General features: G+C 38.5%; 1 protein-coding gene across 1 annotated transcript in view; it reads right to left on the minus strand.

Annotated features, from left to right (window-relative positions):
• Window positions 1–27,565, minus strand: part of LOC124613475 (dynein axonemal heavy chain 6-like) — a 984,594-nt gene that overhangs the window by 417,718 nt on the left and 539,311 nt on the right. The window contains exons 99-100 of the mRNA XM_047142181.1: window positions 26,184–26,367; window positions 7,711–7,876 (exon numbers count right to left, since the gene is read on the minus strand). Of these exons, the coding sequence (XP_046998137.1) occupies window positions 7,711–7,876; window positions 26,184–26,367 (350 nt within the window). The remainder of the gene's footprint in view (window positions 1–7,710; window positions 7,877–26,183; window positions 26,368–27,565) is intronic.

Genomic DNA, 27,565 nt, shown 5'->3' on the forward strand with positions numbered 1-27,565 from the left:
TCTGTCATGGCCTGATGGAAGCCACTGTTTCATCAATAATGTGCGCTATCACAGGTTCCAATACCAAGTGTCTCTACTAGAATAATGTCACATAGAAGAAGGTGAAATTAACTGAATGTCGAACACTAACTTCACTTAACAAAGATTTATTCAGTACTTGCACATATAAGAGCGCAGAGCGAACTGCCTCCGGGAAGAACCCACACAGTAAAATACAGCTATAGAACATTCCTGTACAATGATGCTTGACATTTGTGGACACTTCTAGAATGTACTCGAACTGAATATAGAAATTAAAATTGTACAGTCGAGGTGAGTTTTGAACTCAAGACCTTCCACGCCAACAGTGTAGTATCGTAACCACTACACCACAGTGCTACTCAGCTTCTTCTGTGACAATATGATGAAACCACAGTGCACTTACACATGATTTACTGGTTTGTTCAACACAGTAGATGCATTCTGTGACAGTTCTACACTTTCCTGACACTGAAGGTTAACTTTGACATGATGTTTAGTCAGAACATTTACTTTCATATTTGTCCCATACTATTCACCTGATTTATACTCACTGCACATACCAGACTGTCTCTGCAGTGAACAACTCATAACATGCATCAGAAGTTGGTTCTGCATAAGTGTGATGTAGTGGTTGCTCTATTGTTACATTCTGAACCTTTGGCATGCACTCCTCAACAGATTCTGCCCTATCAGCTTCATCATCGACTTCACAAAGTCATCCCCTCTTCCTTTCCCCCTGTTCACCACACTTCTGAGGAAATATATGTGCCTGTACAATTTCTTCCATAACATCAACACCCTCTTGCGCATTCCGTATAGTATCCTAGTAACATCATTATCTGTGCTGTGGCCACATGAATGGCAGGGGCCAAACTGCACCTGCACAACATGTAACAACGGCGGCACTATCATGGCCCATGTTTCTGAGGTATCATCATGTGATGTTTCTGTTGGGATGGGATATATCAGTCTGCAGTTCCACTCTGGATTATGCAAAGATCACAAAGTCAGTATTCTCTGTAATTATCTTACTCTGCCCACTCAAAAAATAATCCCACCAATTGTCTATTTATGTATTACCCTTCACAGGATTGACAGGTTCAACTACTGTGACAGTATCTGTATGTCTTGAAGGAACAGGTAAATGAGGCACAAGTCTGTTCCTCTCCCTTTTGACTTTCTCCTTCTCCTTACTCTGTGCCTCCTCTTTCTCCTTTCTTTCCATCTTCTCCATAATTGTCCTATTTCTCAGGTCCCAAGACCTATTTTTAATCCACCAGTCACTGAATCGTTTCTACTCCTCCTCTGCATACTCCAGATGAGCTATTCCCTTCTTCCAGTCTCTCAAACAACTTGTAACTCACTTCAGTTACTGAAACTTTTAATATCTGCTTAGTGGTAAGCCCAGGTGGTACTGAAAACCCTACACCTGATGATGCCGGCTGAGGATTACCTTTCCTCAGTTTGCAGCGAAACGAAGGAAAAAGGTGCTTAAGCATACCACTATCCCAAACTTCCCACCATTTCATGTGCTTACATGCTGTTGTTGTTGTGGTCTTCAGTCCAGAGACTGGTTTGATGAAACTCTCCATGCTACTCTATCCTGTGCAAGCTTCTTCATATCCCGGTACCTACTGCAACCTACATCCTTCTGAATCTGCTTAGTGTATTCATCTCTTGGTCTCCCTCTACGATTTTTACCCTCCATGCTGCCCTCTAATACTAAATTTGTGATCCCTTGATGCCTCAGAATATGTTCTACCAACCGGTCCCTTCTTCTTGTCAAGTTGTGCCACAAATACCCTCTTCTCCTCCATTGCTGTTCAGTACCTCCTCATTAGTAATGTGATCTACCCATCTGCTCTTCAGCATTCTTCTGTAGCACAACATTTCAAAAGCTTCCATTCTCTTCTTCTCCAAACTATTTACCATCCATGTTTCACTTCCATACATGCCTACACTCAATACCAATACTTTCAGAAAAGACTTCCTGACACTTAAATCTATACTCGATGTTAACAAATTTCTCTTCTTCAGGAACGCTTTCCTTGCCATTGCCAGTCTACATTTTATATCCTCTCTACTTCGACCATCATCAGTTATTTTGCTCCCCAAATAGCAAAACTCCTTTACTACTTTAAGTGTCTCATTTCCTAATCTAATTCCCTCAGCATCACCTGACATAATTCAACTGCATTCCATTATCCTCGTTTTGGTTTTGTTGATGTTCATCTTATATCCAATTTTCAGACACTATCCATTCCATTCAATTGCTCTTCTAAGACCTTTGCTGTCTCTGACAGAATTACAATGTCATCGGCGAACCTCAAAGTTTTTATTTCTTCTCCTTGGATTTTAATACCTACTCCGAATTTTTATTTTGTTTCCTTTACTGCTTGCTCAATATACAGATTGAATAACATTGGGGATAGGCTACAACCCTGTCTCACTCCCTTCCCAATCTCTGCTTCCCTACCTCGTGAGCTTGGCTTGGCATATATGGCCACAAATAATCTAAACCTTGACTTTTTAAAAATTATTTTTGTTTATTTATAACATATATATTTATACAGAAAAACCAGACATTGTACAGAGTTTCATGGGGAGCATAAGGGAACAATTGACAGGAATGGGAGAAAGAAATACAGTAGAAGAAGAATGGGTAGCTCTGTGGGATGAAGGCAGCAGACGATCAAGTAGGTAAAAAGGCGATGGCTAGTAGAAATCCTTGGGTAACAGAAGAAATATTGAATTTAATTGATGAAAGGAGAAAATATAAAAATGCAGAAAATGGAGCAGGCAAAAGGGAATACAAATGTCTCAAAAATGAGATCGCCAGGAAGTGCAAAGTGGCTAAGCAGGGATAGCTAGAGGACAAATGTGAGGATGTAGAGGCTTATCTCACTAGGGGTAAGATAGATACCGCCTACAGGAAAATTAAAGAGACCTTAGGAGAAAAGAGAGCCACTTGTATGAATATCAGGAGCTCAGATGGAAAACCAGTTCTAAGCAAAGAAGAGAAAGCAGAAAGGTGGAAGGAGTATATAGAGGGTCTATACAAGGGCGATGTACATGAGGACAATATTATGGAAATGGAAGAGGATGTAGATGAAGATGAAGATGAAATGGGAGATACGACACTGCGTGAAGAGGTTGACAGAGCACTGAAAGACCTGAGTCGAAACAAGGCCCCGGGAGTAGACAACATTCCATTGGAACTACTGACAGCCTTGGGAGAGCCAGTCCTGACAAAACTCTACCATCTGGTGACCAAGATGTATGAGACAAGTGAAATACCCTCAGACTTCAAGAAGAATATAATAATTCCAGTCCCAAAGAAAGCAGGTGTTGACAGATGTGAAAATTACCGAACTATCACTTTAATAAGTCACAGCTGCAAAATACTAACCCGAATTCTTTACAGACGAATGGAAAATCTGGTAGAAGCTGACCTCGGTGAAGATCAGTTTAGATTCCGCAGAAATGTTGGAACACGTGAGGCAATACTGACCCTACGACTTACCTTAGAAAATAGATTAAGGAAAGGCAAACCTACATTTCTAGCATTTGTAGACTTAAAGAAAGCTTTTGACAATGTTGACTGGAATACTCTCTTTCATATTCTAAAGGTGGCAGGGGTAAAATACAGGGAGCGAGAGGCTATTTACAATTTGTACGGAAAGCAGATGGCAGTTATAAGAGCCGAGGGGCATGAAAGGGAAGCAGCGGTTGGGAAGGGAGTGAGACAGGGTTGTAGCCTGTCACCGATGTTATTCAATTTGTATATTGAGCAAGCAGTACAGGAAACAAAAGAAAAATTCGGAGTAGGTATTAAAGTCCATGGAGAAGAAATAAAAACTTTGAGGTTCGCCGATGACATTGTAATTCTGTCAGAGACAGCAAAGTACTTGGAAGAGCAGTTGAACGGAATGGACAGTGTCTTGAAAGGAGGATATAAGATGAACATCAACAAAAGCAAAACAAGGATAATGGAATGTAGTCGAATTAAGTCGGGTGATGTTGAGGGAATTAGATTGGGAAATGAGACACTTAAAGTAGTAAAAGAGTTTTGCTATTTGGGGAGCAAAATAACTGATGATGGTCAAAGTAGAGAGGATATAAAATGTAGACTGGCAATGGCAAGGAAAGTGTTTCTGAAGAAGAGAAATTTGTTAACATCGAGTATAGATTTAAGTGTCAGGAAGTCGTTTCTGAAAGTATTTGTATGGAGTGTAGCCATGTATGGAAGTGAAACATGGACGATAACCAGTTTGGACAAGAAGAGAATAGGAGCTTTCGAAATGTGGTGCTACAGAAGAATGCTGAAGATTAGATGGGTATGTCACATAACTAATGAGGAGGTATTGAATATAATTGGAAGAAGTGGAGTTTGTGGCACAACTTGACAAGAAGAAGGGACCGGTTGGTAGGACATGTTCTGAGGCATCAAGGGATCACAAATTTAGCATTGGAGAGCAGTGTGGAGGGTAAAAATAGTAGAGGGAGACCAAGAGATGAATACACTAAGCAGATTCAGAAGGATGTAGCCTGCAGTAAGTACTTGGAGATGAAGAAGCTTGCACAGGATAGAGTAGCATGGAGAGCTGCATCAAACCAGTTCAGGACTGAAGACAAAAACAACAACATTGTTGCCAGTAACAGACATGCTAGGGCATCTAGGGCGGTCATCATCTTCAATGTCTTCTCGACCCTCTTTCCAATGTTTAAACCACTTGTAAATTCTTTTCTTACTCTTAGTATAGTCACCAAAAGCCAGAGTCAAGCTTTTGAATGTGGTGCTACACTTTAATCTGATCCATCTTTTTCTAAAGTAAAAATTAATTGGGCACTTGAAAACACATGTAACCTTTTTGACCGTCAACAATAAACTAAATAGTCAAAAAGTTGAAAAATCAAACATACTTCAAGAACATGTGTACCAACAAGATAAAAAATGTATGTATGAAGCCCACAAACTTAAAAAAAATCCCATTACTTTTTGATCACATTTTGTATGTGTGACTTGAACTGTTTCACACTAATTCTCATGACACTGCATTATTATACAATATTTCAGTTTAGTTAATAATATTTATGTCTTAAGGCAACAACGTGGTTTTGGCACATCAGAGAAGATACTAATCAGCAATAATTTACTGTGAAATAAATTAAGTCCTTTTTAGCTGAATGTGCACAGAGTTTTCTAAACATTACTTTAAAAAAATGAATCTGGTTGGAATTTTTGTGGTATTTTTCATTCCCTGTCTTATACCACAGTTTAACTTCAGCATGTTGGGATATGTTACAGTGATTAATGACTAGTTTCATAAGTAAGGTGTAATGCCACTAAACTAAGAAGTACACTGATTAATTAAAAACCATTTTTTTAATCCAAAGTATTGTTTTTTTATGTATTTATCTTAAAAAGTCTGTAATTGATATTGCTACTTCTGTTGGATTATTCATTATTAATGAAGACACATCTAAATTAAGGTCCCATGTATTCCATTATAGCTTTTCCTAAGGCCGTCATTGTCACCTTTTCAACAACAAATACAAAGTGCTAGTCAAAGGGCTCTGCCACACTACATTCCTTTGTTACCAGTAATCAGTTACGCATAAAACTGTCTGCACTTATCAACTAATTTGCTTCTTTGTATGCTCATTGTGGTCTTTATTTTGTCTCAGATCTGACTATCCTCATTTACAGATAGATTTACTTTGATATCTGATTTATTTCTCACAGTATTCTGCAGTATGGTTAGTAATGAACAACTGTAGCTACATCATAGATGTTCCTAGGTGAGAAAGATCTTCTTTTTGCCCTACAAGATACAAGTATCCTTTAAGAAATAAATTTTTGGTACATCTTTATTTTATCTGAAGACATTATTAATAGACATCTTATATTTTTCATTCTTGTCATGAGAATTGCAATCATTGATCCAGTTCATGATTTTGTACATTTTCCTAACACAATCAATTTTATGCTTATTATTTACCCTCTTAAACTCAGATTTTGTTGATTTTATATCACATTTAGTGTAACACCATCCAGTTAAATTAATGTGACCACCTATTGAAATTCTTAACAACCATATTTTGCGGTGCAGACCACTGTGAGACAGTTGACAGCACTGGTGCATGAACTGTGGAGGCCCATATGCAGAAACATTCACTGAATGGTCAATGAGGAGACATTGTTGGTAGCCTCTTGGTTCATTTTGATGGTCAGTTGCTCATAAGTTGCACATCTATTTGCCCATACACATCTCCGCAGTTGTTGTTCAATGTGAACAGTTTACAAACATAGTCATTTTGAAAATGTTTCCACCCTTTTGTTGAACACCAAAGATCATGCCCTTTTGGATGTGAGATAAATCACTTTGTTTCCACACTAAAACAATGACTGCTGTGTTTTTTTGCGTCCACCAGACATGCTTTATATACCCTCCGCTACTAGTGCTGCCACCTGCCATCTGTGAGTGGTGATTTTGATCATTAGACTTGTGTAAAAAGATACCATCTGTGGATATTATTGAGCAGTTTGAAAGCTTATAGTAGGTATTCAGCTGAACAGTAATGTTACTAATTGCAATAAATTCTAACTGGATGAGTTTTAAAAACTCTTTATTAAATAATGTCCTGTGTTTTGCTTTTAAATAGGCCACTTCTCAGTGTCATTTATGAGAAGATTAAAATTTTCTGCTGATTCTTGATATGCTGTTACTAACACAACAGTTTTGTTATGAAATTCTACTTATATCATACACGGCTCCAGAGTCTGCTCAGAAGATCAGTAGTGGTGTTTCATTCATGTCTGCTTTCGTAGGAGAGGAAATGAGAATTTTTTATTGACTGCAGGTATTAGAGCCAAGAACTAATTTTTAAGCCAAATGTACAAGTATATTCTGGAACAGCTGTATCCTACTATATTGAAATACTTTACATGAATAATTAACCTATTGAAAATCTAGGACAGAATAAAGACAATGCTATGATACAGTCCTACTCACCATGTACAGGAGATGATGAGTTGCAGACACGCACAACAAAAAGACTGCTATACATGTGCTCTCTCTGCCAAAGGCCGCTATCTTCTAACACAGAAAACACATACAAATTGCTGCAAACAGTTCCAGTGCTGCCACCTGGTATCTGTGTGTGGTTGCTGCATGTTGATGGTGCACATAGGCGCAGGATCAGTGAGTCTGGCATCAGCATATAGTGACAGTAGTCGTGTGTGTGAGTTGTGCTTTTTTGAATAAGACTGCGTCTTCTAAGTCAGAAGATTAGATGCAGGCCTTTTGACCAAAAGCTCACAGGTACAGCAGTCTTTTTGTTGTGCCTGTGTGACTTAGCATTGCCTCTACATGGTGAGTAGCAGTAAATCCTTTTTATTACATGCATAATTTATTAATGCAGAGTTCTTCAAGTATTTTTTCCACACAGAAATGGAAAAAAAAGAAAAGAAAAATAATTACATCACAGCAGTAATGGGGCACAATTTTTAAAGCCAAACTATTCTTCAGGACATAATTAGTGATGATACGATGGAACATCAAGTTATCATGGTTTTATCACCTGTACAATGTACTTAATATGTAATTAAAGTACTCATTCATGTTTTAAATGAACTGATACTGAAAAATGTATAGATATATAATTGCTTAACTATGTGAAATGTACCTCATGAATTGTGACACACATTGTAGAGAGCTTTTCAATTAGTTCCTCACTACCAACTTCTGCAAGTGTTGTGCTTGCTACTGACAACAGCGCTTCTTGAGGCCATTCCACAAACCAGTCAATTGTGCAACAGTTAACCAAAGAGGGAAACATACGGCACCTTCGCCTGATGAATAAAATAATGATGTCTTATACACACACTTATCTTATGACACTGTATCCTTAAGAGTACAAAAAGGTTAAATTGTAATTAGTATTTATTAATGGAACACATTCCTAAAGTAGAGACAATGTTAAGTATTTAAACAGTGGTATCAGGCACAATGCATGCATCATTGTCTTTCCTTTATGTAGAAGACATTATTTTGTGAAATATGATGAACAAACATGAAACGTATTTTATATACTAATTTTGATGTCAAATTTTCAGTTACTATATACGGAAGATTCCATCATTCTTGGAGGAACATGGACATATTAATAACTTGAATACAATATATTAACGTTCTGCAATAATATTTACTTGACTGTTATGAACCAGTTTTCGGCTTCTTAGGCCATCGTCAGATAATTTAAGTGAATAGTGTTTTATTTGTCTCATAAGATACAATTTCTAATCATATCATTAGTGTACAGGAGACACATCAAAAAAATGGATAACACAACTTAAGCCTAATTGGTACAAAGAATTTTAACATTAATATAAACTTTTATTTTTCTTACCTCCCTTTTGTGAAGGACAGCTACATTTACACACAAGACTATATGTAAATTTATCCTGCTCAAATGTTCAGTTCATCCTTCATGAACTCCTCAACACGGTAGTAGCAGCGTTTGACAAGTATATCATATAGCTTTATTTTCAGTGTCTCTAGGTTCATACTCAGAACATTCTTTCCTTTTAGCTTGTTATGAATTTTCATTGCCATAAACTGAGGAGACTGCGCATATAGGTTTAAGCGATGAGTGGGAAGCATAAAACTGTCTTTGTTTCTCTTGTAATAAGCATGATTGAAACAGTTTTTCTCGAATAACTCTAAATTGCTATGTAGAAAGATGATAATATCATAGATGTATAAGGAGGGAACTGTTAATAATTGTTGTTTTTCAAATAGTGGGCGACATGATGTCCGTGGATGGGCAGTACACATGTTCCTTATTATTCTTTTCTGTAACTTTAGTGTGTGCAATACATTGCTTGAATTTCCCCAAAAAATAATACCGTACCTTACAACTGATTGAAAGTAGCTGTGATATGCAATTTTCCTTGTATTCATGTCTCTTGCACCAGCTAATATTTGCATATCAAATGCAAAGCTACATAATTTGTTTAACAGGTAGTCAACATGTTTATTCCAATTTAAATTTTTACCTTAGTTTAACCCTAAAAACTTCACAGAATCCATTTCTTCTATATCCTGATTTTTATGAGTTATTTTAATTTCTTGGGGCTTTGACTGTTTTGTTCTGAATTGGACCATGTGGGTTTTGGGGATGTTCAATCTTAATCCATTCAGTTGGAACCACTTTTCTAGTTTGTTCATTGTGTTTATTACGTAGAGAGGGATGTTTTCTGGCTCCTGGTTTTCAATTAATACAGATGTGTCATCTGCAAATAAAATCAATGGAGCATTTATATTGTTCGGAAAATCATTAACATAGAACGAAAACAAAATAGGTCCTAGTATCGAGCCTTGAGGGACACCTTGGGCTACTGTTTTCCATTTTGAACAGTAATTTGCTGCATTTGATGAGACAATGTTGAACAGATAATCCACACAATTTCAGTGAGCATTCATAGCTGTACAAAGAATGTTGTACAAAGATATGTGACATTTTATGACAATATCAGTACAGAACACAAGCATATTCTAATATGTACATATACCCAAGTATTAAAACTATGGGAGTGTGTAAAATAGAAATGTTCTACAAGTGAGTAATGGCACAGACTGCTATGTCTTATTGACAAACTGGTGAATGTGATGAACAGAATGAATAATGGGAGGGGAAGAAAGATGTCTATGGAATGTGGGTATGGAACATAATAACAAGCTTATTAGCTAATGCTGAGAGGAATAATAAATGGCTGCTTCTTCAATAAGGGAGAGTAGTGGCACTGTGTTTGGTCATTAAGGACCAGGTTAGAATTCTTTGATTGGTGCTTATTAATAGCCAGAATTTCAAGTTACGTTAGTTTTCTCCCTTTAGTTCCTTTATGAAGGGCATTGCATTTCACACCATATGACTGACATTCATTCAGAGCATGTTCAGCAAAAGTGGAATCTTTTTTCCTTAGTCTCCAGCTCCTTTCATGCTCAGCTTGTTATAACCGATTCACACCCACAGTACATAGACATTTTTCTTCCCCTCCTTTTATTCGGTCTGTTCATCACATTCACCAGTTTGTCCACATGACATAGCAGACAGTGCCATTACTCACTTGTAGAACATTTCTGCTTTATACACTAATACAGTTTTCGTATTGAATATACTGTAAGATTTATTTCTTCAGTGTCTCTTTACATATTACAACATGGTTGTGTTTTGTATCAATATAGTCATAAAATGTTACACATCTTTGTACAGCTATGAGTGCTTGCTGAAGCTGTGTGAACTATCTGTTCAACATTAAATTATCTGATGATGGCCTAAGAAGCTATGAGGGCTTGCTGAAGCTGTGTGAACTATCAGTTCAACATTAGATTATCTGATGATGGCCTAAGAAGCTGAATGCCAGTTCATAACAAACTAAGAAATATTATTGTGGAACATTAATACATTGTATTCACGTTATTAACATTCAGTTACTGTTTTGTCTCTATGAACTTTGTTTTTATGCCAACTTTGGCAGTTGTTGTTTTTTAAGTTAGGTCTTGGAGAGATCTAATGGTAAGAGAGAGTTATTTGTGAGAGCTTATTGAGAGCAGGTGTAACGTGCAGAATCATAACTGTATTGTATACACAATTTTTAATTTTCACAAATAGAAAGAAGTATTTTATTAAAATAGTTGTGGAAGATTACTTTTAGAAATGTCAATGATGAAATAAACAAAATTAATAATGGAGGAAAAGAATCTAGAAAAGAATAGATGTGGAATTTAAGCAATTAAGATCATTGTGGTCGGCTACAAAAGATAAATACCTTTTTCTGTAGCACTCCTATTTTGCTCAGTTAATTTCTTTTACATAATATGCTACACATCTGTTACATTCTTGGATATAGAACTAATGTTGATTACTGAGATGTTGATTGCAAAACTGGGAGCTCACATGCTCTTATTTTCACAACTTTAGTACCCAAAAAAGGTAAGTATGTTTTTTCTATTCTTCTGTAATTTTGCTCACATAATGTGCTACATATATGTTACTGTCTTAGAAAAAGAACTAATTTTGATTACTGATTATTGATTGCTAAATTGAGAGATAATATGCTCCCTGTTAAAAACCGTAGAAACAACCAGCCAACAGGCAGATGGCCGTCACAAGACGGAATGGTCCATATCTCAGTGAGTAGTTGTTTTGTCTCTTTCAGATGAATATGAAATTCGTTTTCTTGTTTTCTTTATTTTTCACCCAGTATAGATAATATAGTAAACAATGTAGGAAGCTACATGAGGCTGTTTATGGACCACACCATTGTATATAAGAAAGTTGCAATACCAAGAGACTGTAGAAAGTGCAGAGTGACCTATAGAGAACTGACTATTAGTGCATGAAATGGCCTGTAACATAAATAAATATAAAACTGTGCACATAAATAGCTAGAGGTCCATTACTGCTCAGGTTAAGTATTGGCAACAAAGCTCTGGAACCAGTATCAGCCTAAAATACCTAGGAGTAACCATCCAGGGTGACTTAACATAGAATATCCACACAACACTAGTTCTAAGGAAATCAGACACCAGAATGAAATTCATGAGAAGAATCTTAAATAAATTTAATTCGTCAATGAAAGGAAATGCTATACTAAACTCTCAATTGACTATTTGAGTAATGTCAGTCTGGGTTCCCTATCCAACTGGATTAATAGCAAACACACAGAAGGGACAATGAAGTGTGGCTCATTTAATCATGGATTCATTTAGTTTGTGTGAGAGTGTTACAGAGATGCTCACATAATTCCGGTGACAGACACTACAAGAGAGATGTTGAGAATTGTGGAGAGACTTATTGTTAAAATGTTGAGAGTTCACATTCCAAGATGATGTGAGTAACATGTTATTTTCTCCTAAATGTGTCTTGTGAAGTAAAAGTTAGAGAAATTCAAATTCATACAAAGGCTTACCGATAATCGTTCTTCCCACACATTCTTCATGAATGCAACAATAATGGGGAGTTATAGAGGCAACAAGAGTACATTCTGCCACACAAAAGGTGGCTTCCAAGTTATAGAGGTAGATGATGTACAGGCTTAGTTCTCTCTATTTTTTAGCTTCATCCAGTATGTAATTTAATATTAGTTTTGGTACCCAGCATCTGAAGATTACAACTGTAACTATATCAGACTTTGTAGGAATGTGAAGTAACTCCACAAGCTTGAATACCTTCTACACCATTTGCTTCACTTCATCCTCCTCAGCCCAATAAGCTACCTTCCTCGATGTTGATCTTTACCTCTAGGATGATTACCAATATCTCCATCCATAAAAAATCTAAAAACCAGCAACAACACTTCTATTTCAACAGCTGCAACCTACTCCACACCAAGTAGTCCCTTCCACATAGTCTAGCCACCCTTTCAAATCACATCTGTAGTGACAAGTTGCCCCTCTCCAAATATGCCACTGAGGACTTCACAGATCAAATTTACCCTCCCCACCTCATCCAGAAACAGATCTCTTATACCTTGTTTCACTAGTCACCTACCATCCCCCACATACCCACTACTGGCCACAAAGGAGCAACCCGTCATGACTCAGTACCACCCAGGATCGAAGCAACTGAATTACATTCTCCACCAGTTTTTCGACTCTCTCTAATTTTGCCATGAAATGAGATATATCCTCCCCACCCATCCAACGGTATCATTCTGCTGTCCACTAAATCCACACAATAAACTTGTCCATCCCAATTCAAACCTTGCTCCCAACAACAGATATAGCTGCAGGACCTGCTCCATACATCCTCCCACTATCGCCAGCTGCACCCATCAATGATTGGACCACCTGTGAAATCAGATATGTGATCTACTAGCTTAGATGCAACCACTGTGTGGTATTTTAAGGGGTGGGGCACAACCAATAATGAGCAGTCTGTCCACATGAACGGCCAATGCCAAGCTGTCGTCAAGAGACAGCTGGATCACCCAGATGCTGAGAATGCCACCAAACATATTGTGCTTGACTTCAACAACTGCTTCAAAGCTAGTGCCATCCTGATTATTCCCATATGCACCAGCTTTTCTGAATTACTAGAGTGAGTACTCTGCCTATAACAAACCTTTGTTCTGGTAACCCCTCTGGTCTCAACCTTAGCTGGTCCCTGTCCTCCAACTGCTTATCACCTTCCTTGCTCCCTCTCCAGCTACACACGTCTTCTATCCTACAAACACACCTGCATAGTCCTTTCTGCTTCTGTATTTCCCTCCTCTCCCATTTGACCAAAGTGAGAATTTTCAGTACCAGTTTTGAACACACTTCCTTCATGTTGAATTGGTTGTATCAAATTTGCCTTATCCATTCTCTGCCAATTGCTACATTTTCAGCAATTTATCAAACACTCAACCGATGGTCAGCTTGGATCAGGTTACCTATTTTTTCAGTTATTTCATCTTATTTTGACATTGAAGGGCATCCCAGGCATGAGTCATATTCAGTGTCTTCTCAGCATCTTGGAAACACTTGAACCACTCAAAAATTCACATACATGATAAACAATCTTTGCCATATACTTCTTTTAGTAAAGGACAGATTTCAGTAGCAGTTTTTACACAGAATGAAATTTTCACCCTGCAGTGGAGTGTGCGCTGATATGAAACTTCCTGGCAGATTAAAACTGTGTGCAAGACCGAGACTCGAACCCGGGACCTTTGCCTTTCACGGGCAAGTTCTTTACCACTGAGCTACCCAAGAATGACTCACGCCTCATCCTCGCAGCCCTACTTCTGCCAGTAGAGCACCTGCCTGTGAAAGGCGAAGGTCCCGAGTTCGAGTCTCAGTCTAGCACACAGTTTTAATCTGCCAGGAAGTTACAGTTTTCACACGCTTCATGTGAAACTCCATGACTATTCATTGCTCTATTATTAGACTTATCATTTTTCTGGCAAAACAAAATAACACTCCTACGCAAATGAAGGCCACAGCCACACTGATTTGTCTGCAGACACCACAGGTGCCTCATTTGACTAAGAGTGCTTCAAGCTTCACAGCTGTTGGTTATTCATCTTTGGCACATGCATACTTAGTCTGTGACAGTATAAGTCCCTTTATTTTACAGCCACACCTGCAACATTGAAGAATAAAATTATAAATGTTTACCTAGCATTGCTCAGATGCGAAAGACAGCAGTGTTATCACATGTGCTTGTTACACTACATTAAAATTGTTGGTACCCTGAAGTTTTCTCATGTTTTATCATAATGGTCACTGCACCATCTGTAAGCTGGAGGAAGTAGTAATGATACAATTTACAATTCTTGACTCCAATTCGAATGTGGACTCTCAGAATTTTCAGAGTAGAGGATAATGCAATGTAAAATACCTTCTTCTGGAGCAACTTTGAACTTTGTACAGCATTTCTCTGATACTATAATGCTGATTAAATGAATCCCCAATAAACTGTACAGTTTGCCTTTGAATTTTCTCTATCTCTTCCATTTATCTTATCTGATAAGCTCACCCAGGTCGACAAACAATATGCATCTGAAGTGAAAACTGGCACTCTAGACAAATAAGGGCTTTCTAAATGACTTCCTTCACTGGTGAATTAAATTTCCATAGGAATCTTGCGTTTGCTCTGTTGTCTAATGAGGAACAAGCCAGTTCTACAAACAAACAGACCATCTCTTAATGTGTCTCATTTACACTAGTTTCATATCTTGTATCACAGGTAGGGCCTCAGTGTGTCCTGTACCAGCTGTGCTGCAATTGCTGCTCAGTGTTCATTGTGGATATGACAACTAACAAGCTGACAGAACAGTTCACAAGTCACCCACCAGACCACAACACAAGCTCATTCTCCTGTTAACTGCTTGGATATGCCCCACTGGTATTCCTCCATTCCTACAAACTTCCTGGTCTAATGCTCCACTTTCAGTCCTTAAGCTCATCCATATATCACCTATCATTTTCCATCACACTTCTTCTATTTGCTTTATTTTTACATTTATATTGCCCTCAGCCACCCTTTCTTTGTCCATCTGTCTACTCCCTCCCTCCCCCCTTCTCCCCCCCCCCCCCACTCCCCTCTCCACTCTCCCTCTCTCTCTCTCTCTCTCTCTCACACACACTCACACACAATCCTTTCTATTCCTTTCACCCTTCTCACCTATCATGCTCTATCCTCACTGTTTTGTGAAGGTTCCATATGCAAGCACCATTTAGTTATTAACACTGAGAAACTTCTGTGTTCCACACTTCTGCTGACTTGACATGCCCACACCCCACTTATTTTACAACCTCTAAGTTGCCGACAGCCATCAGGCTATGCAACCACTCACAAACAGTCAATCTCACAGTAGCAAGAGATGGGTGTGTTTATGCCTCTCTATGGCTGTGAACATGAGACTGTTGTTCAGTAACACCAGAGCTGTAGCTTAGAGGCTAGTTAATATGTGCGTACCGTTATATGTGTCAGTGTGCCACACTTCCAAAACCTATAAGTGAGTGGTTTGCATCATGGAATTTCCTTTATCATAATAAAACTTCATTCAGATTCATTCAACACTTCTATGTAGCTTTTGTTACAGTTTTTGGATGTTGCTGGAATTTATTTCTGCCAGCAACAATTTGGGATGCTGCTCTCTCTCTCCCCCTCTCTGATTAATTTTCATTGTACAATCACAACTTCCCTACTACATTATGTGGCAAATGAAATAATTACTTATGATAAAGAGATGTGAGGATATAATTGAACATGAGTGGGACAGAATTTTCCACAATTAACTTGTTGAATATCTCTCCAGTTGACTTCCACGAACAGCTTCTCTAGAGAAGATCCACAGTTGCTCAAACAAATTAAATTTTGACAGAGCTGTAGAAGAAAACTTATTTTCTGGTATATTTTATGAATGTACCAAGTCTTCTATTATACAAATCATAAAAATTATGTGTGAAATAAGATATTATGGATCCACTGCACCTCATATGTATAATTCAAGTATTAACTTCCATAATAGTAAAAAGAAAACCACATTAACAGAATGTTCCATTAGAGTAAAACTGTGCTCAGGACTGGGGAAAATAAAATATTTTAACTTAAAACATTGGACACAGGGACTATAGGAGACAGACCATCACAAACGATCTAATTATACAATTAGCAACTGTTTCAAACAAGGCAGCATTTACTGAACATGCAAGGATACTATGAAACTAAAGTGAAGCACATCAGATACAGCTGAACAGGCATAAAGGTGCAACTTAGTTAATGGCTTCACACTTTACCACACAAAATGTACTATAGAAACTTGCAAAGAGGCAGATGGGCTAGGTGGTATTCCCTGCCATAACTATAAAACTCATTACAAACTACATAAATAAGTAACTGAATGTAATGTATAACAGTAACAGAATTCAAGGGTGGAACAATACATAAAATAAGGGTACAGGCAACTACTCACCCTACTGAAAACTGATGTGTGGATCATAGAAACACATAACAGCAAATAGTATTGACATTAGCTTTCAAGCACATGCTCTTTTTCTAGTAAAAGTATACACATTCATAAATACCACCACACAGACACTCAAACAAACACACCCATGGCTGCAGTAAGACTGCATACTGATCTCTTATTATTGAAAGCAATTGCCTGGGTTGATGGAGATGGGGGAGAGTGTAAGGAAGGACGTGTGAGGCAATTAGGGGGTACTGGATAGAATGTGGTAGATCTTTTGACAGATAACTCAGTGATTGCGCAACAAGATGAAAAGAGTTCCAAAATCTCTGAAAACAAACCTTACAACCATGACCCACCTCAGAAGTCTAACATGACCTCCAGCAGCTCCTCAACGCCTTATGTCCCATCCCAAAACCTAACATCTGAATCAATCTATCACCTCACGCTGGCAACCTCCTGCACTCCTATATCTTGCCTTCTCACCCCACTCCGCAAACCTGACTCCAGAGGTCACTCTACTGGTCGTCCCACCGTGACTGGTACAGTGATCCTACAGAAGGAATCTCTGCCTTTGTTTAACAACACCTCCAAACTACTGTCCATAACCTCCCTTCCAACATTCAAGACACTGTTCCTTCCTTCACTACCCCTCCACAGTTCCAGTCCCATTACCACCACAATCCTTGTTGGTCACTATGGCTTCAAGATCCTTGTACACCAGTGTCCCTTCCCTAATATCCTCCTCATACCAGACCAGCACTTTCTTCCTAATCCTCTTGGCAGACTACATACTGACCCACAATTATATCTTTTTGAAGGTCAATCTATAAACAAATCCTCAGTACTGCCATGGGTTCCCTCAAGGCATCTTCTTATGCAAATTTATTTATGAGCCATTGGAGGAATCCTTCCTATCCAGTCAACACCAAATATCCCTTGTTTGGTTCAGAGTCACTGATGTCATTTTCATGATCTGGACTCATGGCAAGGAAGTCCTTTGCTCATTCCTCCATAAGCTCAACACCTACTCCAAAATCTGCTCCACCTGGTCCTTCTCCACCTAAGAAGCCACCTTCCTAGATGTCATACTCAACTTCTCAGATGACTCCAAAAGTTCTATTCACATCAAATGCACCAACCACCAACTTGACAGCTATCATCTGTTCCATGTCAAAAAGTTTCTTCTTCACAGCCTCATCATCTTTTGATCCTACATCTGCAGCAGAAAGCTGGAGCTGTTGAAATATACCAATAACCTTATCAAATCATATAGTGACAGAAAATATCCTGTCCAGCTCATCAATAAACAAATCCCCCATAACATCTCCATTGACACCAATAAACCCATTAACTAGCCACTGAGCAGCACTCCTCTGATCACCCAGTATTATCCTGGTCTTGAAAAGTTCAACCACATCCATCACTACAGCTTCAGCTACATCTTGTTGTGCCTTTAGATGAGGGGTAGTCTACCAAATAAAAAAATGGTTCAAATGGCTCTGAGCACTATGGGACTCAACTGCTGTGGTCATAAGTCCCCTAGAACTTAGAACTACTTAAACCTAACTAACCTAAGGACAGCACACAACACCCAGCCATCACGAGGCAGAGAAAATCCCTGACCCCGCCGGGAATCGAACCCGGGAACCCGGGCGTGGGAAGCGAGAACGCTACCGCACGACCATGAGATGCGGGCGGTCTACCAAATATCCTACTCACATCACCCAAGGTAGCGTTCCACTGCCCACCCAAACTATAGAATATGCTTGTACATCCCTAATCCAAGAAAAAGCGCACACTCCGCTGCAGACTGAAAATCTCATTCTGGATCCCTAATCCAATCCTGCCCCCAGTCATGCACCCCATAGATCATTCCGCTGATTCAGCCCAAGTGCAAGGTCTGTCACACAAACCCACAGCCTCATACTGCAGTCCCGTCATACAGATTTTTTTACCAAGTAAAAGGCTGGGACACATGTGGAAGCAAGCACATTATATATCAGCTACACTGAAATTACTGCGCAGCATTCTATGTGAGCATCACAAATAACCAACAGTCTGCTTACATGAATGGCAACTGGCAAACTGCGAACCTGAAAATCCAGTTGCTGAATATGCTACATACCACAACACAAATGACTTCAACAGCTGCTTCACTATGTGAGCTATTTGGAAACTCCCATTCAGTATCAGTATCTCTTAACTACGCAGGTGGGAATTCTCTCCCAGCATATGCTGCATTCTTACAATACCTTGGACCTAAACCTCCACTAACCTGTTTTGCACTGCCTCACCTTAATTTTTCCCTTTTTTTCTTCTGTCCACACCACTACTTCCCCATCCCAATCTGTACTGCCTTTCTCCCACCACTCCCCCATCCCCTCTCTCTCTTTCCCTCACTCTATCTCTCTCTGTCCCCCTCCCTCACCTATTTTCCATCCCTCTCTCTTTCTCTCAGCCCTTCCTTTCTCCCTCTTCATCTCTCCTTCTCATTATACTCTTAATGCCTTACCCTTTGAACTCGTTTCATCTTGTTGGGCACCTGTGGAGTCATTTGTCAAAAGATATGCATCACTATATCCCACTCTCCATTCCTTCCCTCATGTGACCTTCCCTAGTCTGCTCTCATCCATCAGCCTGGGCAATTGCTTTCAATTAACTGATAATCAATAATCAGTCTTGCTGTAGTTGTTGAGTTGTTCATTTGGGTGTCTGAGTAGCTGAATGTGTGTACAAGAACTTCAAAGCTAGGGTGAATACTGTATGCTATCATGTGTTTCTATGCTCCACACATCATCTGCTATAGGTGAGTGCTTTCCTTTCCCTTATTTTATGTAACTGGACGAAATGTAATGCTTATAAAATTACAAAAGAACTTGATGTTATTTAAGTCCATAATTTGGGATTACTCTTTGGAGTCAATCGCAACCTTCATGTATTTATCAGTTACTGTCTAGAGTGACTTAAAATGGATAACATTAGAAACTCACAACTATTGTTTAACAAGTTATATTAATACTGAACTCCATCCGAACAGGCATTGGAAGGCCCAATGGTTCCAACCGGCCACCCACAGGCACCACTGGATGTGGATATGGAGGGGCATGTGGTCAGCACACCGCTCTCCCAGCCATATGACAGTTTATGAGACCTGACCCACTACTTCTCAATCAAGTAACTCAGTTTGCCTCACAAGGGCTGAGTGCATCCCGCTTGCCAACAGCACTTGGCAGACTGGATGGACACCCATCCAGCTGCTAGCCCAGCCTGATAGTGCAAAACGTCAGTGATCTGGCGGGAACCAGAAGTTACATTAATGGGAATAGATACAAAGATTTCAGAGAAGAGCTGCACAGTTCATTATGGCTTCATTTAATCAATGAGAGAGTGTCACGGAAATGTTCAGCAAGCTGGAGTAGGAAATGCTACATGAAAAATACTGCGCATAATAAAAAAACCTTCACACAAAATTTTAAAAGTGTTCACATTACAAAATGAGGTAATGTGAACATATTTCTTTCTTCATTGTATGTTTTATGAATAAACTATGAAAGAGGGGGTAGGATGTGGGGTGATACTGCTACACTATGCACCCTCTGCCTCTACACTGTGGCACACAGTGGGTTACAGAGCATGGAAGTAGAAAATAGAAAAGTAAATAAAAACAACACACCTAGAATTTGTAACTGCAGGTTACATCTTCAGGGGAGAATAGAGGAAATAATTTTTGGGGGTTGGAGGGGGGATATGTAATTAAGAACTCAGGGACCTTGAGACATAAGGAGTTAGTGACTTATAGGGACATCTGCAAGTCAACAAAAATTTCTTTAGACTTTATTTTTATTACAAGATTTGGTCAAATGATTTGTTTTATGTTACTTGTCAGCTTACAAACAGGATTTTTTTTTTGTCTTTGCCTCTCACTGAGGACTAGAGTTGGCTTTTCTGTTTCTTTATCACTGTCCTCACATTCTTCTTCACCTTCTGTCAGCTCGAACCTTTAAATTTTCTTAACCTTTGTGGTGACCTACTCACTCTTAAATATCACATGCTGCAACTTGTTGATCTGGTTGATTTCTAGCTTCACACTTATAAAGTCAAGTTCCACACTACATTCTTATAATCAATCTCCTTACAGCACTCAATCAACACTAAAATGGCATACTCTGAGGGCCCCTTGGCACTCTGTGCAGTGCTGGTAATTCCATGTAGCACTTTCTGTGACAAAGGACATATGCTCCCCCTACGAACCATGGAACTTGCAGTTGGTGGGGAGGCTTGAGTGCCTCAGCGATACAGATAGCCATACCATAGGTGCAACCACAAAGGATGGGTAACTGTTGAGAGGCCAGACAAATGTGTGGTTCCTGAAGAGGGGCAACAGTCTCCTCAGTAGTTGCAGGGGCAACAGTCTGGATGATTGACTGATCTGGCCTTGTAACATTAACCGAAATGGCCTTGCTGTGCTGGTACTGCAAATGGCTGAAAGCAAGGGGAAACTACAGCCGTAATTTTTCCCGAGGGCATGCAGATTTACGATATGGTTAAACAATGATGGCACCCTCTTGGGTAAAATATTCTGGAGGTAAAATAGTCCCCCATTTGGATCTCTGGGCAAGAACTACTCAAGAAGACTGGTGTTCTATGGACCAGAGTGTGGAATGTCAGATCCATTAATCGGGCAGGTAGGTTATAAAGTTTATAAAGGGAAATGAATAGGTTGAAGATATGGTGGGAATTAGTGAAGTTTGGTGTCAGGGGGAAGGAGACTTTTGGCCAGGTGAATACAGGATTATAAATACAAAATGAAGTAGGAGTAATGAAGGGGTATGTTTAATAATGAACAAAAAAATAGAAGCATGGGTAAGCTACTTTGAACAGCAAAGTGAATACATTTTGTACCCAAGATAGACAAAAAGCTCACACCTACCACTGTAGTACAAGTTCATATCCCAACTTCTCTACAGATGATGAAGAGTTCTCTTGTTAAAGAATTGTAGAACTTCCATGTAGTTTGGTGCACCCAATGGAAAGGTGATCTGCATCCTCTTCTTCTCCACAAGAGCAGAAAGATGTCTCAAAGATGTGTAGCCTGAGAAGTTGTTTATGGAAATATCTGTACTTACATCTGAGTATGGTTAGAAGAGAGATGAGATGCTTTGGCAGTGACTTTGTATGAGATTTCTTGGAAAACAAGACTATGAATTGTTGTGTACTTCTTGCCTTTCTGTTTTCTTGTCAATCTCTGTCTTGCATATTACCCTGTATTCCATCTTTAAGCTCTCAGGTTTTCAAATCTTTTCTGGTGCAGCCCCCAACAATCAGTTTCCATTGTTTGTTTTGCCTTGCAGCAACTCCACATTTGTAGTTTTTGGTCCTATTGTACATCCTTCATGGATGACTAGTGACAACCAATAAGAGAAAAATGATAACACATGTTCTGCAAATGTAGGGGTAAGCACTGTTTCTTTAGTTTTCTGCCCAGCACTCAGAGTACTATGTAAGTTCTGCTTAGGTCCTGATACAAAGCTCACAGAAATGTGTTTTGACTGAAACAGAGCTATATGTCACTAACCAGATGCAAAAGAACATCTTCAGTAGCTTTTCCTTTGTGAAAACTTGGCTGATTACTCACGATATTCACACCACCACTCTAACTGGAATTTGATCAGTCTTTCCAACACTTTGTAGTGTCGCTGTAGTACTGTTACTGGTCAATACAGTGTCACTAATCAGGATTTTCCCTGGTTTGAGCATGGGAATCATCTTGCCTATCTTTAGGACCTCAATGTTGTAATTTTCAGACAACATTTTATTGTAAATAGAGAGTAGCTAACGTTGTCTCTCATAAGGCAGAAATTATAGCATACTGTAGTAGATATGGGGGTTGGAACTTAAAGTGGCAACTATTTATTCACAACCAATACAAAAGAGTTACATGTTTGCACCTGTTACTGTCCTTCAAAGTAGTCACCAGTGTTGTGTAGAACACATTGCCATTGATGTGGAAGGTAAAGTATACCGTTAGCAGAGCCTGTTCTGTTGATTGTGCGAATGGAGCAGTCTAAAGTTATGTTGATTCTTGTGTACGACTGTGATGATGTCCTAATGCATTACATTCCTCCATGGCAGACCGTCAATGCACAGTGTTACTGTTCGTTTTTGGAGCATCACCTGCAACCAGCTTTGTGAAAGGAGCAGCGTCACTTTTTGTGAAACCCACCCATCAATTTGCATGACAATGCACGGGCACATACAGCGCAAGCTGTGGCTGCTTTGTTTGTTCGATGGGACTGTGACGTACCGTACCATCCACCATACTCCCCCGACTTAAGTCCTTGTGACTTTGATTTGATTCCAAAGATGAAGGAACCACTTCATGGCATTCACTTCAGTACTGTTCCAGAGATTTGACAGGCAGTAGACCGCTCCATTCACACCATCAACAGAACAGGCTCTGCTAATGGTATACCATGCCTTTCACATTGCTGGCGATAGGTTCTACACAACATTCGTGACTACTTTGGAGGACAGCCACAGGTTCAAACACGTAACACTGTAACACAACTTGTAGGTAATAAATTGTAACGGCAACATATTGTAGATTTCTTGAAGCTCTTCACTTGCTTCCACATAATTGACAGTGTAGTGTCTGCAGTTATAGAGTTTTAGATGTTTTTCCAACTCATCCTATCCTTACTTTAGAAAAAAAAAAAACACTTTGTTTCCAATTTTTTGCTGACAGATGTACTTTTGTTGGGTACTATGTCTCTTATATTTCCTCAGTGCCTGCTTACATTCCTTTGAGGACTTGCTGACATACTGTATCCTACCACAAAGAAGTGGCTCAGTAAACTAACTTATGTTGAGGAAATACCTTTGTGGTGGCCTCAATAATGTATTGTGTTAGTCTGGAGTAGGTCGAAGCTAGATCTTCAGATATCTCTAACTGTGAGGGGTTAATTTTTAACCTGTCAAAATGTTTATTCCAGTCAGCTTTCACGATTTTCCATTTGCGTGCAGGGTAGATTCAACATGCTTCTTCCTTTGTGGCAGTAAAGGCAGTAAAGTCTGAACAACTGGCAGGTGATTGGAACCCAAGGTATCTACTTTTACTTTCCAGTTGGTTAGTATGGCCATATGAGGTGATACAAAGCTGAGGTCTACTGCTGATCCATCATTCAGCAGCACTAGATTTTTGTCTTCCAGGATTGTTATTGATACCTGACCATTGTGATTGTTGTGCTCATATCTCAATGTTGTGTGGTGTTGATTAAAGACTCCCACCACAAGCAGTGGATTGCCAAATTAGTTAACAAAGATGTAACATTGGCAGTTTATTGGAGCATGTTAGGTGGGTTGTAGAAGGCCAGTATGTTTAGGTCAGATCCTGACATTCGTTTGGATACTGCAACACTTTGTACGTTTTGGTTAATTCAGTTAAGTTCACAAATATCATAATGAATATTTTCTTTCAGAAGTATACCTGCCCCTCTGTATCTGTTGTTTTTTTCACTTCTAATGATGTCATAGTCATGAAAGTGGAAGTCCTCCATGGGCTTGAGCAATATTTCATAAACGTCACAGACTGACAATTTGTGTTTTGGAGTAGTGGGTGAAACTCTCTTTATTGCAGATAAGATCTAACATTTCAATGTAGTCTGCACTTGACAGCTTTTGCCATCATTTACAGAAACTGAAGAGGGCAAACCAGTAACACTAAGTCGAACATTCTCTGCTACAGTGTGAGCATCCACAGTTTTGGCTGGAGAAAGTTGTGTCAGATTGTTAAGTGAGAAACTCTGGACAGAATTAATAAGGAAGTTTTTTGTTTGTTCACTTGTGGTGATCAGCTGAGGCTGGGGAAGATATGGATTTCTTTGCATGGTTGTTGCTGGATGTTGATTAGCCTGCCGTGGCAAGTGTTATGTTTCTTGTTGCTTATTGATGTATATGCTGAAGGGTTGGTTGTGCATCCTGTGCTTTTATACACTGCATTGCTCTCCTGCTTGTGTACTACCTATTTTCACATGATGCACAAGCTTCTTGATAACTGATATTATTGTAAGCCATTCTATGCTTAATTTCTTTTGTGTTAATTATTGAAGGCATATTTTATTCAGGGAGTTGTGAGCTCCTTTGCAGTGAACACATACAGGAAGTGCTTCTTCTGGAGATACATTAATACTATGTGTACCAGCAAACATACTGCATATTGTATGACTATTGCATTGTTTGCTATGATGTTCATAATGCAAAAATTTGTAGCACTATAGCACAGGGAAAATATAGGTCACTACTAGACCCCATAGACCTTGCATTTAAACATGGCCTCTGTCGTGATTTGAATGTAATGTACATACTGGTTAGGGCCTCCTGTCTGCATTCCTTTGTGTGGCCATCTTATAATATATTCTTTCCGACACTACCAGGATGTCAGACTCTGTTACTGATAGTATCTCTTCCTACACCAGGGAAGTGTGGACACTGCAAATTATCCCTTCCACTGTTGTTAAGGGCTTGGGTACATATGTTTCCAGGTTGTTTGGTGAGACTGTATTACTGCTAGTCAGGGCATTTACAGTTGCAGTGCTTACATTCTCAATTTTAACTCTATTCTTCCAAGATGATGAAATGTTCAATATTTGGTTTTTATGTTACTGCCCTGCTGTCTGAGATTTTTGCTGAGTGCAGTCTATCAAATCTTTTGTCTATGCCATCCACAAGTACTACAAAAGAACAATTGCCATGTATATCATATAGGTTCAATGGATGCTTATTTGTAGGCTGAGTGTTCCTGAGATGGATTCATCCATATTGTCTTTTTTAAGTGTTCAGGAGCTGAAGAGCACTATAAATGGCATTGAAAGCCCGCATGGTGCTACTGATAAATTAACGTGAGTGTTTGGGGCTCCCAGCCTTCACTGTACTGGCCACTGTCCATCTAGTACCCATGAAAAGTTAACAGATCACTTTAGTAGATGCACACGCACAAAAAGGCAACAAACTGATAAGTCTGTCACCAAGAAATCAAAATAATGCCGCATTAAAACCTGTAGACTGAATATCAACTCCTTCTTCTGTGGAATGGTCTTAACAGTTTCTGGCTTTTGAAATCATATACAACCAACACTTCTATCAATGTAAACTGAGAGTACACAGTTATGTTTATAATATAATTATAAATATTATGCAAATAAAAACTGAAGTTAAACGTAATGAAATGTGTGATAATGTCCTTACTGAGTGGTAAAATTCTATATAACTTTAGGTAGCAGAAACAACTCTGAGACTATTGAACTGTATTTTAAGTATTATGGACAAGTTGACTGTGAAATAAACCTCAATGTTAACTTATGAAATGTCTGATTTTGTCAAATTAAAATCTGAAGACCATCACAATAAGTCACTATGATACGTATTCAGTTTTTATTTCTTTTATTAACATTTTAAAAGAAGTTTTTTTTGGAAAGGGCAACAACTGCAGTTATACCAATGGAATACATGTCTTAATTATTACTGTAGGTAGGGAAGGTGGTACAAATTCTGTAAACGACCATTACAAATTATACAGAGAGAATCAATTAATTGCAATTTACACAAAGAAACTAAATGATTGAAAAAACAAAAACATATCATATTATTATAAATGATTCTGATTATTACAGAAAGAAGATTAATACTGGCATACCTAAAGGCATCTCCCACAGGACTCATACATAAAACTAAATGGAGCCTGCTTCTAACTCTGCTTATAAAAAACTCAAATATTCCATCTCTGTTTCCTTCATCAATACCTGCCTCCTTTGCATCATTTCTTGATGCAATGATAACTTTTTCATACTCATCAGATTCAAAAAGGTTAGGCACTTCACCTGGAATGCGAATAATGATTTAGTACTGAGAACTAAGTGACTAAACATTATATGATTAAGAGTTATCAAAAAGTCCAATATTCTCTAGAAAATGAATTTGCAGCAGTTAATTTCTAATTGTTATTCACTATACTAATGTCTTCCAAGTAATGAGTTTATTTAGTGTGCGAATGGTTTTAGGATAATGGGATATAATGTAACCAAATGGAAGAAACATATTTCAATCTTGAATCTGACTAGAAACACTGAATATGATGTACAACTAGCATATAACTGTCCTTGGGTTATCTTCATGAAGAAAGATAAAACATGTAACACATAATCCCAAATAAAACAAGTCAAAATACAGGAATATGTTGTTTTATTGAAGTCACCAGTCTAACTGGAACAACACTTATACCATTATAGTGTGCTGGATCCTGGACAAAACTCTGTCATACAATTTGTGTCTATCCACACATGTTTTACCACAGTGTGATATAATCAGTGTATTTTTATTCTGCAGTATTATTATTTATAGAAAACTATCACATTATTTTGCATTTATACATTTGGCTGAGTGTTAACTACCTATGAAGCCATAGAAACTACGCATTAGCATATCAACAATATTAGGAAAGGAATAGATTGCTACTCTCCTAACAGATGACCAGTTCAGTTGCAGTCAGGTACTGTTACGCATTATAGCTTTTGGTCAAAGTCTTCTTCTTTGCTGAAGAAGATTTTGGTTGAAAACTATAATGTGTAACAGTTTTTTCATGTTGCCTATCTGCAACTTAATGGGTCATCTTTAGGTGAGTAGCAATCTATCCTTTCTCTAATATCATTAACTAACTATGGTTTACATAATACAAATGCATGATCCAAATGCTGATCCCCCAGATCCAGACTGCAGTTCTATAAAAAGGCAGAGGAATCTATGGATGCAGATACAGCAGCTTAAAATATGTGTAAAAGAACTGAAGACAACATACATGATTCATCTTGTGAGACTTATGCAGAGTAGTAGTATAAACTACATGGAGTGCAAACAAGACACAAATAGGATAAGATGGAAATAATGTTGTAAAGGAATTAGAATTATCAGACACTAGTAGTTACTTGAAGAACAAAAGTGGGGTTCTATTATAATGTGTCTCTTCCATATATGTGATGTTTTAAAATATGTAACGTATTCCCAAATGATTTTAAGATAGTA

The sequence above is a fragment of the Schistocerca americana genome, chromosome 4 (assembly GCF_021461395.2).
Source record: "Schistocerca americana isolate TAMUIC-IGC-003095 chromosome 4, iqSchAmer2.1, whole genome shotgun sequence".
NCBI lineage: Eukaryota > Metazoa > Arthropoda > Insecta > Orthoptera > Acrididae > Schistocerca > Schistocerca americana.